Source organism: Equus caballus, chromosome 6 (genome assembly GCF_041296265.1).
Source record: "Equus caballus isolate H_3958 breed thoroughbred chromosome 6, TB-T2T, whole genome shotgun sequence".
NCBI classification, from domain to species: domain Eukaryota; kingdom Metazoa; phylum Chordata; class Mammalia; order Perissodactyla; family Equidae; genus Equus; species Equus caballus.
Window position 1 is genome coordinate 53331487 of NC_091689.1, and position 14428 is coordinate 53345914.

Sequence of the window (14428 nt, forward strand, 5' to 3'; positions counted from 1 at the left end):
AAGTTATTAGGTCCTGGTATGAGGGTCCGTCTTCACATGACATACTCTGCTGTGACCAACTGTGGCTTAAAACGCCCCGGAGGAGACTAGCAGCTACAGTGAGCATGGGCTGGATGCCACAAGTGGGCTGGGGATTTTGCCTGGAATTATTTGTGTGGGATAAAGACGGTGGTCCTAGTAAATAGGGCCAAGCAAGTGAAATATTTTCAGATGTTACAAATAAATCACAGTGTGTTTATGTGTGTGTATTTAACCAACTTGGAACATGGTAAAATTCCTTTTGTATGAATTAAAAGTGGCAGGGTGACCCCAATATCTCCCAAGAAAGAAGAACTTAAGTGGGGGGCAAAGTTATTCATATTCTCTCTTTTCACTAACCCTCCTAAAGCTTAGACATTGTCACGATTCAACAGAATCATGTTCTCTTCTAAATAGATTCTGAAAACGCACCTTCAGCTGAAATTAGAGCCACATGTCTGTACTGATGTGACACACAATGGGAACACTAACCATAATTGTTATCTTTTGAAGAGGCAAAAACTGAATGAGATGCTGAATATTTCCTAGAAGTACAATGGTGGGGGGATTAATTTGGGGAGGGTCGTGTGTGATTATTTTAATGTGAATTATCTAAGCCATTTATCTTCAGATGTTTCACAGAAAGCATCTTAACTAAAGATGAAAACTCTTGGCAATCTGGAATCTTGGGGAAAAAAAGAACTGTTTCAGAATGACCCAAAGTTCCAAAAATATCATCTAGAAAATTCCTCTCACAGATGAAAGAATATAGGGAGAGGCTTAATTTACATAACTTCACTTTTTAAAAGGAATTAATTCTTTTTTTTTAATTACAGTAACCAATTCAGAGTCTTTAATTATGGATTTGTGTGTTCACACTTATGTGACTAGGGGACAAAAACAACAAAAACCCCTCCCATGGAGCCCCAGGAGCCACACCTTGGTATGTTGCTCAGGGGCTAGAGAGGATTCTCCTCGGGAACCATGTTTCAAACGCGTGACCAAATCACTACCAGCAGACCTGATCCTGCGGCACCACAATGTCACAACAGCATCTGAAGCTAAAAGTTGGGGAGGCTCAAGGAAATGAGCCTCTGTGTGTGTGGGGTGTGCGTGTGTGTGTGTGTGTGTGTGTGTGAGTGTGTGAGTGTTGGAATTTTATTAGATCCAATAACTACTTGAAATTATTGGCACATGGACTGAGGCTTAGAAATCTTGTGACATAAAGACTTGAAATGTAATGCGATTTGTTTTCACAGGCTTTGACTTTTCTCTGGGGAAAACATAGCAGCAAGGCAAAAACCATTTAAGGAATGCCACCAAAGTTCCCAAAGTCTTTCACAGAATTTGAACAAGTGGGTAAAAAATTCAACCCCAAAAGTTTAACTGATTTTCAAACACTTGCAGATAACATAATCACAGACCCCCTCAGGCTTAACCTTGAGAGTGTTCAGTGAGCTAGAATGTCACATGGCCAGGCCCTTAGGACGGCACGGCACACACACACGTCACCTTGGCAACTAACTGAGATAAGCAGCATCATGTGCTGTTTTCAGACTTCTGAAATCTCTGGGATAGGCTCCTTTTCTCTAAAGAGAAAGAAAGGGGAGGCAGGAAGGGGTGCACCTACACATGAGACCATAACCCAAAGGACCGTGGTATTACTTGAGCGACTTACCGATGAAATCTACGGATTTGTCCAACCACGGCAGGATCTTCTCACAGAAGCTGTCATTCACAGGCACTCGCAGGAAGTGCGACTCGGGGATGAAGTCGGGCTTGGGACAGGTGTTGCTGGCATTCAGCACATAGCCAATCCCATTCTGCTGCATCAGCTCCTACGGAGGGAACGAGCCAGGAAAGTGACTCACAGTCGACACTCTCCTCATAAAATACACGATCGTTGTGAAAGAATAAAGTTGGAACGTAATGATAAAAATTACTAGTTTCCTTGAAATAATCCGAGTTCATTCAATCAGTCAAGTCCAAAAGCCTAGCAGGCACGGCAACATTTAGAGACTTAAGTTCACAGCAATTTCTTTTAAGGGTAAAAAAGGGCTGTTTTAAAATGGTATGTGTGAAGATCACACATCATTAGTATAGTCAACTCTCTAGTATCTTCATGACTAGAGAAGTGGAATGAAGAACACAAAATAAAACCACAACTCTTTACGATGACTTTAGAATATAAGCAGACACAAGAACATTTTCTTCCCAAACTGAACACGCGGGTTGCTCTCTAAGACACAGTCCTGGGCAGTCTTCTCTCTCTCAGTACCCTCTCTGAAGGCTGAATCTACTTCCCCAGCTTCAGTTATCAGTTCTACATGCTGATGACTCTTACAAATACATGCACATCTCCTCTTCCATTTCCAACCCCTCTTTCCAACTGCCTACTGGATGTCTCTATTTGGATGGTCCTCAGGCCCTTCAAACTCAAAATGTCATAAACTCAACATGTTAGCTTTCTCCTTTCACTGCCCCAGATTCCTGTTTCCAAAACTGGTTTATGGTAATAACATCCACTCAGACACCTGAGCTAGAAAATAGGATCATTTCATTTCTTTTTTCTCACAAGCCCCATGCAAAGAGCTGCCCACCCCCTTTGGCGTCGCCTGTCCTATTTCTCTTCTCTCTGCTCCCAGTTGCTGCTTGGTGGTCAGCTCTCACCATGACGACAAAAAAGCCACCACAGAACTCTTGAAGTCTGTGGTGTTTTCCTCTCCAAACTATATCTGAACAAAAACTAGAGTAATCTTACCTAGAAACACACGGGCTAAGTGCTTTATCCATTGTGTCTCATCGCCTGCTCCTGTCACGGACAAGCTCCCACTCCCTGAACGTCACATGTACACCCACCCTTCCATGCTGCTGTTCACACTGTTCCTGCGCTTTGCAGGCGCTGGTCCTCTTCCTGGTGATTCTCTCCCACTTTTCCAACTTTGTTTAAATTAATCTTACTATGAGCTCCTTCCCCCAATGCATAATTAACCAGCCGTCCTCTGTCCTTCCAAAGTACTTTCTCCCCCCTACAGAGAGGCACCCGGCAGACCGTGTTATAATCAGCAGAGAATTCCTGTCTCTCCCATTAGGTGGTGAAGTAGTGAGATCTTGGACTGATTCTTGCTTCTTTGTCTACCGTCAGCACCAGGTGCACAGCTGCGTTCTGCACATGTTTGTGCACCTGTCACCCCGGCCACCCCTCCCAGGCAGGCCTGCCCAGCCCCACATCGTTTAGTCATCCACTGCTGCCCCTCAGGGAGTGTCTAAGCCTGAGCAGATTCTCTTCTAGGCAACCCTGGTCACTTCTTCCTTTTCTTGGAACACCTACCTCCTCTACAAATCTTTTCCAACCACCTGAAGGACAGTGGGTAATTTCCTTCCTATTTTACCCTCCTGAAACACCAATTTCCTAATCCCTTCATTTACCACATTTGACACAATAAACATACTTTATTTTACATAAAGGTAGACAACAAATCCAGATCATGGATGCAGCCCTCTCTCAACTGACATGATAACGTCAAGAAGGGGCTTTTGGACCCAGGCGAGCTTCCGAGTGAGCGACCCTCCAGTCTTCGGACGCCTCGTGTGCTCCTGTAGGTTAATCATCAGGTTGTGAAGATGGTAACAGTGTTTACTGCTACAGCTTTCAGACTTCTGTACACGTAGCAAAGGTCACATCTGTTTTTCTGTGCTGAGGTTGTCTACTACCGTCTGATCGACCCGCGTCTCCCACGTAGGAAGAGCAGGGGGTTAACGGGAGCAAAGGCCTTTCTCACCAATGGACCTTAAAAAAAGGAACCACTTTATAGTTCCTTCCCCTTTCCACCAACACTACTACAAAGACTGATTAAATTAAAAGTAAAAGGAAGTAGTGACATTGCTTTCCACCCAATTCAAAAAGGAAGATAGAAGTTTCTGAGAAAATGGGCTGAGACTAACAGTGTTACCTACCACACGAGAGGTAGTTCTCACTCAGGACGAAACATGTCACAAGTCAATAGTGACTGTCAAATTTCATTTCCCCATAGAAAGACCATAACGATGGACACTTCCAACAAGTAGCCTAATAACATACATTTTGTAGAAATGACCACTTAACCTTAATTCAATAAAAACGTATTTGTTGGGCACCTTTGCTAGAGGCCTATTGATAATATACTATTACAGCACATGGTACATGTTAACAAAATAGTATCTAACAATTTATTTTTTAGGTCAAAATCCACATCCAAGCATAGTCATCTCCAGCATCTCTCCTCTGAATCAGCACACTCGACTGAAGTCCTTTCTAAGGCCAATTAGGTGAAGCAATGAAGTACCTAGCCTACATAGAGACCTTTTTTTTTTTTCAACTAAATTAAGTATTAGAATATCAAGTTTCAATTTCATCCTTGTTTACCCTTTTTAACTATAACAAACTAGAAAGTAAAGGAACACCACTCTGGGCAAGGACTCTAGCAGGAGACTCAGGATGCTAGACGGCTATTAGGGGGCTTATCCAAGTCTTATTTTGCCCCTTTCTCCCCTTACTGGAGCCTCAACTGCAGTCAGAGGCAGTACAGAGCTGGTCTCACTGCCACGTCTGCCCTGGTGTCTGCTTGGGCTGAGGACTGGTTGCCCACAGGCACGTCCACTGCCCACACACTGACAGCCGCACGCGGGCAACTGCAACGGCACAGCCATGGCCGGACAGGAAGGAATCATGGAAAAGGCGCAGCTCTGACCTGCTTTCAGCAACACCAATAATCCAAGCTTACAACGCTGCTCATATCTCAAAAGTATTCGCCACTTAGAAAACAATGCACCACAAAAGATGCATTTAAACAGTAGCTTTATTTTAGATAACTGGCAAAAGGGGGAGGGGGAAAAAAGACAATGTGTTGAAATTAAGTGATAATAATTTAAACACAAAATGAGAAATAAATGGAATAATTTCAATAGTAAATATAACTTGATTTATAAAAATTTTACTTAAAAAAATCTACTTAGTAAATTGATTATCCAGCTGCTACCAGAAATTCTTTTTGTAGTAAGATGGGACTTGATAAATAAAACATGGTCAATTTTAGACACAAAAAAGCAGACGCACATCCTAAAATGTCATCATATAAAATTTAAATGTAATTTAGCTACTAAATTAAATACCATAAATAAGTACCCTCTTCTCATCTGGAAAAAGTCAGTTGAAGAAGGAAATCATTAAAAATGATACATATATACTTGAAACATTTTATTTTTAACTCAAAACAAATATATGTACATTAATTCGCTCATTTCGGATGCAGGACCATGGCTTTTTCTTTTTTAAAATAATTAGCTGATTGGAGTTCTTAAGAAAATCACAACCAAATGCACTGACCACTTATAGTTCCATTTCTTTAAAGACCAGGGACCTGTGAAATGGCATCAGTACGGAATCCTAGATGCTGACTGTCTCCTGAGTATTTTATAGTTGCCTTCCCCACCCCCAGTTTAGAAAGAAAAAAGCATAAAGCAATTTGTCTTTTCCTGAATCTTTCGACAACATTTAACTTTGGTCACAGAAAAACAATTCTCTTCCCTCATTCATATTTCATTGGTGTATGTAATAGTCTGATGAATGTCCACAATTATAGTAACAAGTACACTGGCCTAAACAGGTTTGAGAACAAATACAGCTGCCTCCTGGTGAGCATACCATTCAAATGGCAAAAAGTAGGCCAGCTAGAGCGAGGAGCCTACTGCCAGCCGTGGGGCAGGGGTCACCTGCTGGGGGCATCAGCGTGGAGACATCAGTGAATCTCTGAAGTCAAAGTTTCTGCTGGCGTTTCCTGCAACTATCCATTAACCTGCTCTCCTGGTTATTTTTATCAATGTACGTATAAGCGGTGGAGAGGGCAACCGTGTCAGTGTTTCTGACTGGGATGGAGCTACAATGATGAACAATGGGTCTGTTTTACAGAATAATGATTGCTTTTATTGCTTTTATTCATAGAAGGATGTCAATGACTCTTACTAAATTATAAAGACACTTACGTAATTCATTCAGCTTTGTTTGAGTATGCTGTGTGAAACACCAAGGCTGAGTACTACTCTGTCCCATAATTAAACATCATACTCTGTAAGCTTCCAGAGAGCAGTCATCTTCTACTGTTCAATATTTAGAACAACTTTGTGCTAAGTCTGCTAATACATGCTTTCTACTGATAAAGTAATCTTTCTTCTCTGGCCTTCAAACGTCCTTCCAACACCTTGGCCTCTCAGTTCTTTCAACGACTCACCTTAACCCCTCCCTCCCATGAGACCTAGTGTGGTCTCTGCCATTACCAACAACCACACCCCTCCTTAGTCACCACCTCACACAACCCACTCTTGGACTCCTCCTCCTCTCCTTCCAGGTTCCTCTCTCTCACGCCTCCACTCCTGGAATCCTTCAGCCCCCCGAGCACCCACAATCTGTTATCCTACCTCCTTTTCTCTGTCCTTCATCCTTATGATGTCTGTCTGCCTTCCTTGCCCAACTTAAATTCTGTGGTCAATCATTATAATCACTCCCTTGCTTTCACCCTCAATTCCCCTGTCCCACTATCGCTTCTCCACACTCACTTGCTGAGATTACAACCCTGGTGAAATGGAGTTCTCTGCCTCACCTACCTCTGCACCCACACGGCCAGAGAAAACCACTCTGCCACGGTGCCGATCTCACTCTCAATCCACACGCCTCGGCAATCTTCTTATTCCCCTAGTCCACTCACTTTCCATCTCTCTCAGGTGCCATTCCAACCATGCCCCTTTTCCTTCAAACTTTCTGTATGTCCCCGCTCAGGCTCAGCTGATGGATGATCTTGTTTCCTATTACACTGGAAAAGTTGAAACCGAAGCAAATGTTGATAAACTTCTGCCACCACACTTACCCTCCACCAGGCACAGGCACCTATATACTCTCCCTTCCCGCCTGTTACTATGGATGAACTCAGTATGGAACAGAATAATGAAAAGTATATGGGTCCTCGCCTCAGAAAAACTAAAATTAGAACTACCAGATGATCCATCAATTTCACTTCTGGGTATTTATCTGAAGGAAATGAAAACCCTGACTTGAAGAGACATCTGCACCCCACGCGCACTGCAGTGTTATTCACAACAGCCGGGACGCGGAAGCAGCCTAAGTGTCCATCAATGGGTGACAGATAAAGAAGATGTGGTACATATACAATGGAGTATTATTCAGCCATGAGAAAGAAGGACATCCTGCCATTTGCAACAACATGGATGGACACTGAGAGCATTATGCTAAGTGAAATAAGACAGAAAAAGACAAATACCGTATGATCTCATTTATACATGGAATCTTTAAAAAAGCAAACAAAAACCAAACTCACAGATACAGAGAACAAATGGATGGTTGCCAGAGGCAAGGGGGTGGAGGGAGGGGAAGAGATGAAGGGGGTCAAAAGGTACAAACTTACAGTTATAAAAGAACTAAGTCACGGGGACGAAACATACAGCATGGTGACTATAGTTAATCATACTGTATTGTTTAAGTGGCTAAGAGACTACATCTTAAAAGTTCTTATCACAAGAAAAAAGAATTCTGTGTGTTGACAGATGTTAACTAGACTTATAGACTTAGTGTCGTGATCATTTCACAATACACACAAATGTTGAATCATTATGTTGTATACTTGAAAGTAATGTGAATTATACTTCAATTACAAAATAGCTTGTAAATCATATGATATACAAATCATATTTCAATAAAGCTATTGTCCCCCTCCCGCCAAAAAAACCTGTAATGTGTATTTTTCACTAATTCAAGTTGTCCTTTCTCCTAATTGGCCTTAAGCAGGGAAATCACACTGAACAGAGCAGACTGGATATAAAAAGGGTTCATCTGCAAAGCAGAAGAGATCGCCCCCTAAGAACTTAGAAAACGGATTCAAGTTTCAATATACAATTAAGAAACTTTCAAAAGTAATATTTGTGATTTTTTAAAATCTTAATTTTATTATTGATTATGATTTCCACTATTTTTTCCCTTTAAAAGTTTCTCTCTCCGAAACCATGAAATAAACTTCCCCCTGTGGTTGGACTAATTTCTAAACACAGGCTCTATCATCTGTTGATGTGGACTGTCGAGTAATACGTGGAGTACAGCTTAACACATGGTGTCAATAAAACTATTCTATTTGTTCAGCTAGGCTGAGGACAGAGATCTCATTAAATCACTGTGGGCCCTGCAATTCTAGGTAACAGAATTGTAATTTTTCAATTCAGTGAATAATTTCGCACTTGCCACTGCTCCTGCCTTCACAGCCGCCCTTGAGTCCTACTTCCTCCCTCCAGCATTCCTCAGCCCACCGCACCCACTGTGTCTACTGCTCACGCCAGCATCTGGTACATGCCACCTCGTTAGGACAGTAACGAGGGTCCCTACTAACCAGGGACCGTACTCAGTGCTTGGCATACGTCATTTCATCGGAACCTTACGTGAACACTAGGAGGCAGGAATCATTAGTTTGTAGGGGAAGAAACTGAGATTCAGTAACTTGGCTAAAGTGATACGGCTAGTAAGGTGGGGACCTGGGACGAAAAACTGCCCAGCTCCGAAGCTGCCTCTCAACTGTGACGCAGAGCTGCCTCAGGATCGGGGGTGACACTCTGAGTCCGTCACCTTGTCTTGTGAATTACTGTTCAATGAACAGGCCTCGTCTAACCAACTTGCACCCTGTGTGGTGTTCTACACACAGTGGACAGTGAATAAATATTTTTACTGATAACTGTGATGACCTTTTGTCTTCCTAGGTCTTATGGAAAACCTGAAAGCGGTATTTGGCTATCCAGTGTCTAGGCCATTGCCTAACTCTCCTAAAAGAACAAGAGACAAAGTAGCAGCAGTCCTAGTGGGAGCACAACAATAAGGTCGCACCGGAAAACCAAGTTGCGTGTTAAAAAGACTGAAATAAGAAGCTACATAAAGAAGGCTGACAGCACACGGTTAAAATGGGGACGAGGGGGCGACGGGCCTGCTTTAGCGAAAGAGCTGACGGGTCTCACCGCACACACAGCTCCGCGTTGGTCGCGACTCGCAGCAGGTGATCCGTCACACAGTATGTGTATTCAAGTGTGGGACAGAAGTCCCTACTTGACACTTTCAGTGATACAGGAGAAAAACGATCAAGAACTTTTGTCTTTCACAAAGTAACTAGAGATTCTCGCTCAAATCCCACTCAGTTCAGATGTGAACGGGCACCAAGTATAACAAGTGCTCCTGTTCCGACTCTAGTACAAAGACTAGAGGATCAAAGAGCAGACTGTGCGAAACAAAAGGACAGCTGTAAGGGAAAAGGAAAATAAAAGTATTCTTTTTGCTACCAATGACTTCTCATGGTCTTTCACAGAACAGCCACATCTTTGAAATCTAAAAATTAGGACCCGCTGAGGGGCCAGCCCCGTGGCTGAGTGGTTAAGTTCGCATGCTCCAGTTCGGCGGCCCAGGGTTTTGCCAGTTCGGATCCTGGGCGCAGACATGGCACCGCTCATCAAGTCATGCTGAGGCGGCATCCCACATGACACAACTAAAAGAACCCACAACTAGAATATACAACTATGTACCGGTAGGGGCTTTGGGGAGAAGAAGGAAAAAAAAAAAAAAGAAGCTTGGCAACAGATGTTAGCTGAGGTGTCAATCTTTAAGAAAAAAAAAGAGACACTCTGAGAATGTTGACCTGCACTGTCCAACATGGCAGCCGCAAGCCACAGTGGGTACTGAGCACCTGAAATGCGGCTAGTCCCCACTGGGATGTGCAGCGACTACACAACACACATGAGATTTCAAAGACTTAGTCCAAAAAAAGTAAAAATAGTGATCATTTTTTATATTGATTGCATGTTGAAAGTATAATATTCAGATATATTGTGATAAATAAAATGTCCTTGAAATTAATTTCACCTGTTTCTTTTCATTTTTTTGTAGTGAGACTATTGGAACATTTTAACGTATGCATGGGGCCCACATTACATTTCTATTGGACAGTGATGGTATAGAATATGCTGTGGAAAACCAGGGAAAGAAAATCTCAGTTGTGATCAACATACTGTTAAGATTTGTCAGTCCTTCCTAACAGCCTGTTACAGAGAGTTCCCTTTTCCAGAAGATGAGTATTTCTGGTGTTATATAAACACAGGGCTTAAAGCCAGAGTGGCTTGGGTTTGAGTGTGATCCCTGCCACTGACCAGCTTTGAAGTCAGTGACTTCCCAGCCAAGAGATCTTGGGTGCATGACTTGACGGACGGCTCAGGGCCAACCTGCTCCTACGCTATCCTGAGAGTTAAAGGCAGTAACATAAAGAACCCAGCACTTTAAATGGTAAGTATTATGATCTTCCTCAGGAAATATCTGTGACCTGCTTTCAAGATATTTTGGTGGCACTTTATTAAAAAAAAAAGTAATAAAATTAGTGGCTTTGTGGTTGCCGTTTTTAAAGACTTCGGCTTTTAAATTTTAATAAAAAGGAATGTACTATTAGAAAGGTTACAAAATCTTCATCTTTGGATATCTTTAAGAAAAACAAGATGCATGTTATTTCTTCTAGAAAGCGTAAATCAGAGTGTGGGACAGGAACTGCAGTCTATACTATCTGTGAAATGGAGGCAAACCTGGGTCTGAAACTCACCATCCCCTGGGAGATGCTGCAGAATTCACTTAACATTTCTGGAATATCGATTTCCTCATTCATTGAATATAAGAGGCTGACTAAGTGCCCTCTAACATCCCCTTCAGCACTGAGACTCTCTTCAACCATGAATCTAGAGATTAAATATAAATTGCTACTCTCTGCTTTCAAAGCCGCCAGCCTATGGGTGCCTTCCTATCTCACTGTCCCATCACCGCACCTGTTTGACAGAAGCTTTCTGACTGTGTTCTGTAACAACTCCTCGTCCAAGTTGTCTTCCCCATGAACTTCCATAAACCCTACAACCATTTCCTCTCAATGCATCTATGGATGTATCCTGTTTAATATAATTTAAAAGCCAATTAAAAATAGACAACTATCCTCCCCTCACTCAACTCCAGGTTCCGGTTGAACTGCTCTCACCTTGCAGGCGCCTAGGGAGTTGTTAATTGACACATTTGCTAAACCTGGAAAAAGTATATACCAAATGAACGTGCCATTTAACTTAATGTCAAAAGTAACAGAAATGGGGGGCCGGCCCCATGGCCAAGTGGTTAAGTTCACGCGCTCCACTTCGGCGGCCTAGGGTTTCGCCGGTTCAGATCCTGGGCATGGACACGGCACCCCTCGTCAAGCCATGCTGAGGCGGCATCCCACATGCCACAACCAGAAGAACCGACAACTGAAAAAAATATAGAACTATGGGGCCGGCCTGGTGGCGCAGCAGTTAAGTGAGCACGTTCCCCTCCGGGGGCCCGGGGTTCACTGGTTCAGATCCTGGGTGTGGACATGGCACCTCTTGGCAAAAGCCATGCTGTGGTAGGCGTCCCACATATAAAGTAGAGGAAGATGGGCATGGATGTGAGCTCAGGGCCAGTCTTCCTCAGCAAAAAGAGGAGGATTGGCAGCAGTTAGCTCAGGGCTAATCTTCTTCTTCAAAAAAAAAATTACAACTATGTACCGGGGGCACTTTGGGGAGAAAAAGGAAAAATAAAATCTTTAAAAGAAAAAGTAACAGAAATGATCTGTAACATAATTATTTGTAAAATCACCTGCTAACTAGTTAAGTTTGACTGGGGGTAATTCTGAACAGGATCCTTAACTAAGAATTTGATTTCATTTTATTTATTTTTCTGATATGAGGATTAAATGAAGCAGCTCCAAGGGCTGGCCCCGTGGCCGAGTGGTTAAGTTCGCGCGCTCCACTGCAGGCGGCCCAGTGTTTCGTTGGTTCGAATCCTGGGCGCGGACATGGCACTGCTCATCAGACCACGCTGAGGCAGCGTCCCACATGCCACAACTAGAAGAACCCACAACGAAGAATACACAACTATGTACCGGGGGGCTTTGGGGAGAAAAAGGAAAAAATAAAATCTTTAAATGAAGCAGCTCCAGCTTTGTCCCAGGGATGCATGTGACTTTAGGAAATTAATTTTGCTTTCTGTGACACAGTTTGCTTATCTCTAAAAGAGAATTAATCATCATCACATGCTTGAGGCATTGGACCCCACCACAGGCTCAGCACAGCCATAAGCTCTCAGATGTCAAACCTGACAGTGAGAGCAGACGTGGCAACAACAGCGTCGAGGCAAAACTCTGAAGAGGCAGGAGTTCTGAGAACAAAAAAGAGGGAAAAAATGCCTCATTGCTACCCAATGATAGGGTACTTTTGCTTTCTGTGTGCTCAAACCAGCCAATCTGGCAGCTTATTTTACAGTCAGCCCAATTTTTTCGGTGACTCAAGGAGAAAATGTTAAGGTACTGCCCTTCACACAGGAAAGAAAGCAGCACTTGTAAATCATCAATAGCTGAATTAAGATCTACAATTGCTTTTCCAATTAGAGGCTTTAGAGAAAAATCACTTTTCCAGGCAGTGAGAGCACTGTTCTCCAGCACTGCTGGTTAAGAGCATGACAGCGCGGAGGCAGACGGATTTCAGCTCTCCTGTTACGCTGGTACCGTTATACACACGGGCCTCCATCAGTATTGGTCCTGCACTGGGCACACCTTATTTAATATAGCCCACGTCCTTTCAAGCAAGAACCCATGCTCTTCCCTCTTCTTTCTCCACTAAACTGCTCTGACAAGCTTCAGACAGGGCGGCCTGCAGTAACGACTCAGCCCCTGTCCTAACCATCTTCTTACCGCCTCCCCCTGCCCCGCCGCCCCAGCCAATGGTCATCATGAGGTCCTCCTCAATCCAAGCCCAATGTGAGTCCGTTCCTAGTGCGCTGCAGTAAATAAATACATTTCTAAGTGTGAAATAACCTGGGAAGTATCAGCCTCGGCAAGTGTGCCGACTACTATAATAGAACAATTAATACCCTAAGAAGATAAGGCTAAACTTCTGAAGAATCCTGTCCTACTCCAGGTGTCCTGGACCTATGAGGAACAAGCAAATACGACGGCAGTTTAGGTTTCCGATGGCAATCAACAGCAGCAAACAAAACAGACTCCAAAGGATGATGCAACTGCCCACTGGGGAGTCACACTGAGGAGTCACACTGAGGACGGTGTACTTTCTCTCTGTGAGCCAGTGTGTTTGCAATGACAGCTAATGGGCAAGCGCCGTTTCTCCAGCTGCTAACAATAAACCTTGCAACGAAGGATATTTTCAAAGCACCCACCTTGTTGAGGACATCTCGCTGGCAGCCAAGATAGAGATTGGGAAGAATTCGGGTTGGCCCAATGTTGGCAACAGGTAAGCAAGGCTGAGAGATGCAGGTGGGGACTAGAGTGGACTTTCCTTCACAGAGGCCAGGGAAACAACGGGAGAACTCGGCAAACCCACCTAAGAACAAACATTATAGAATTATGCCATGCACAAAGATAAGCGTCACCCTTCTGTAACTACTCAAATACAACTATTTAAAAAGAAAAGCCAAAACCCACAGATGCAAGTGGACACCACTGCACACGTACTCCTGTCTATGGCTGCCAGCTGCCAAGTGTGACGTATAATCCAGCGCCGAGTCCTGGTGGCAGGGCCACGACAGGAGTACGCAAGCCCTGAACGCACTTAAAATGACTCCCTGCCTCCTCGCTCTCTTCATCTTCCCACATCCTACACTTTCTCCCTGCTCCCCAGCCCCCATGTGAATGCTTGCTCATGGAACTTAGGATTTAAAGTAAGTGGCAAATAACCAAGTCAAGACAACCAGGCATAGAAGCAAAATGGGGATATAAAAAAATGTGAACTGAGACCAGATGTTATTTTTTCAAAATAACATTGAGCAAGTTAAAAATTCTCTCTAGGAGCTGGCCCCGTGGCCGAGTGGTTAAGTTCACGTGCTCTGCTTCGGCAGCCCAGGGTTTCGCTGGGTTCAGATCCTGGGTGCAGACATGGCACCGCTCGTCAGGCCACGCTGAGGCAGCATCCCGCATGCCACAACTAGAAGGACCCACAACTCAAATACACAACAATGTCCTGGGGGGCTTTGGGGAGAAGAAGGAAAAATAAAATCTTAAAAAAAAATTCTTTCTAGTATTAACCTTAAATGTTGCTACTATATAGGTTTTTTTATTTCAAAGGTATCACACACAAACTCACCCCTATTGTATAAATATCCTCTATATCAGAGTTCCCGCAATTACCACTGATTCCTGGGGTCTCCTGCTCATTGTGCTGAGCACTACAAAGAAGTGTCAACACACCCTAATTGCTCCGGGTGTGTGAAGCCCTAGTGGCCAGATTCCTAGACTCGGAAGAATTCCGTTTTTTCTAGTCCTGTCCTTGTAATGATCTGCTC

General features: G+C 43.5%; 1 protein-coding gene across 8 annotated transcripts in view; it reads right to left on the reverse strand.

Moving 5' to 3' along the window:
• DUSP16 (dual specificity phosphatase 16) overlaps window positions 1-14428 on the reverse strand; it is a 95345-nt gene that overhangs the window by 9471 nt on the left and 71446 nt on the right. For all 8 annotated transcript variants that reach the window (XM_023643141.2, XM_023643138.2, XM_070269918.1 and 5 more), the window contains 2 exons: window positions 13307-13470; window positions 1697-1856 (listed from right to left, as the gene is read on the reverse strand). In XM_023643141.2, the coding sequence (XP_023498909.1) occupies window positions 1697-1856; window positions 13307-13470 (324 nt within the window). The remainder of the gene's footprint in view (window positions 1-1696; window positions 1857-13306; window positions 13471-14428) is intronic.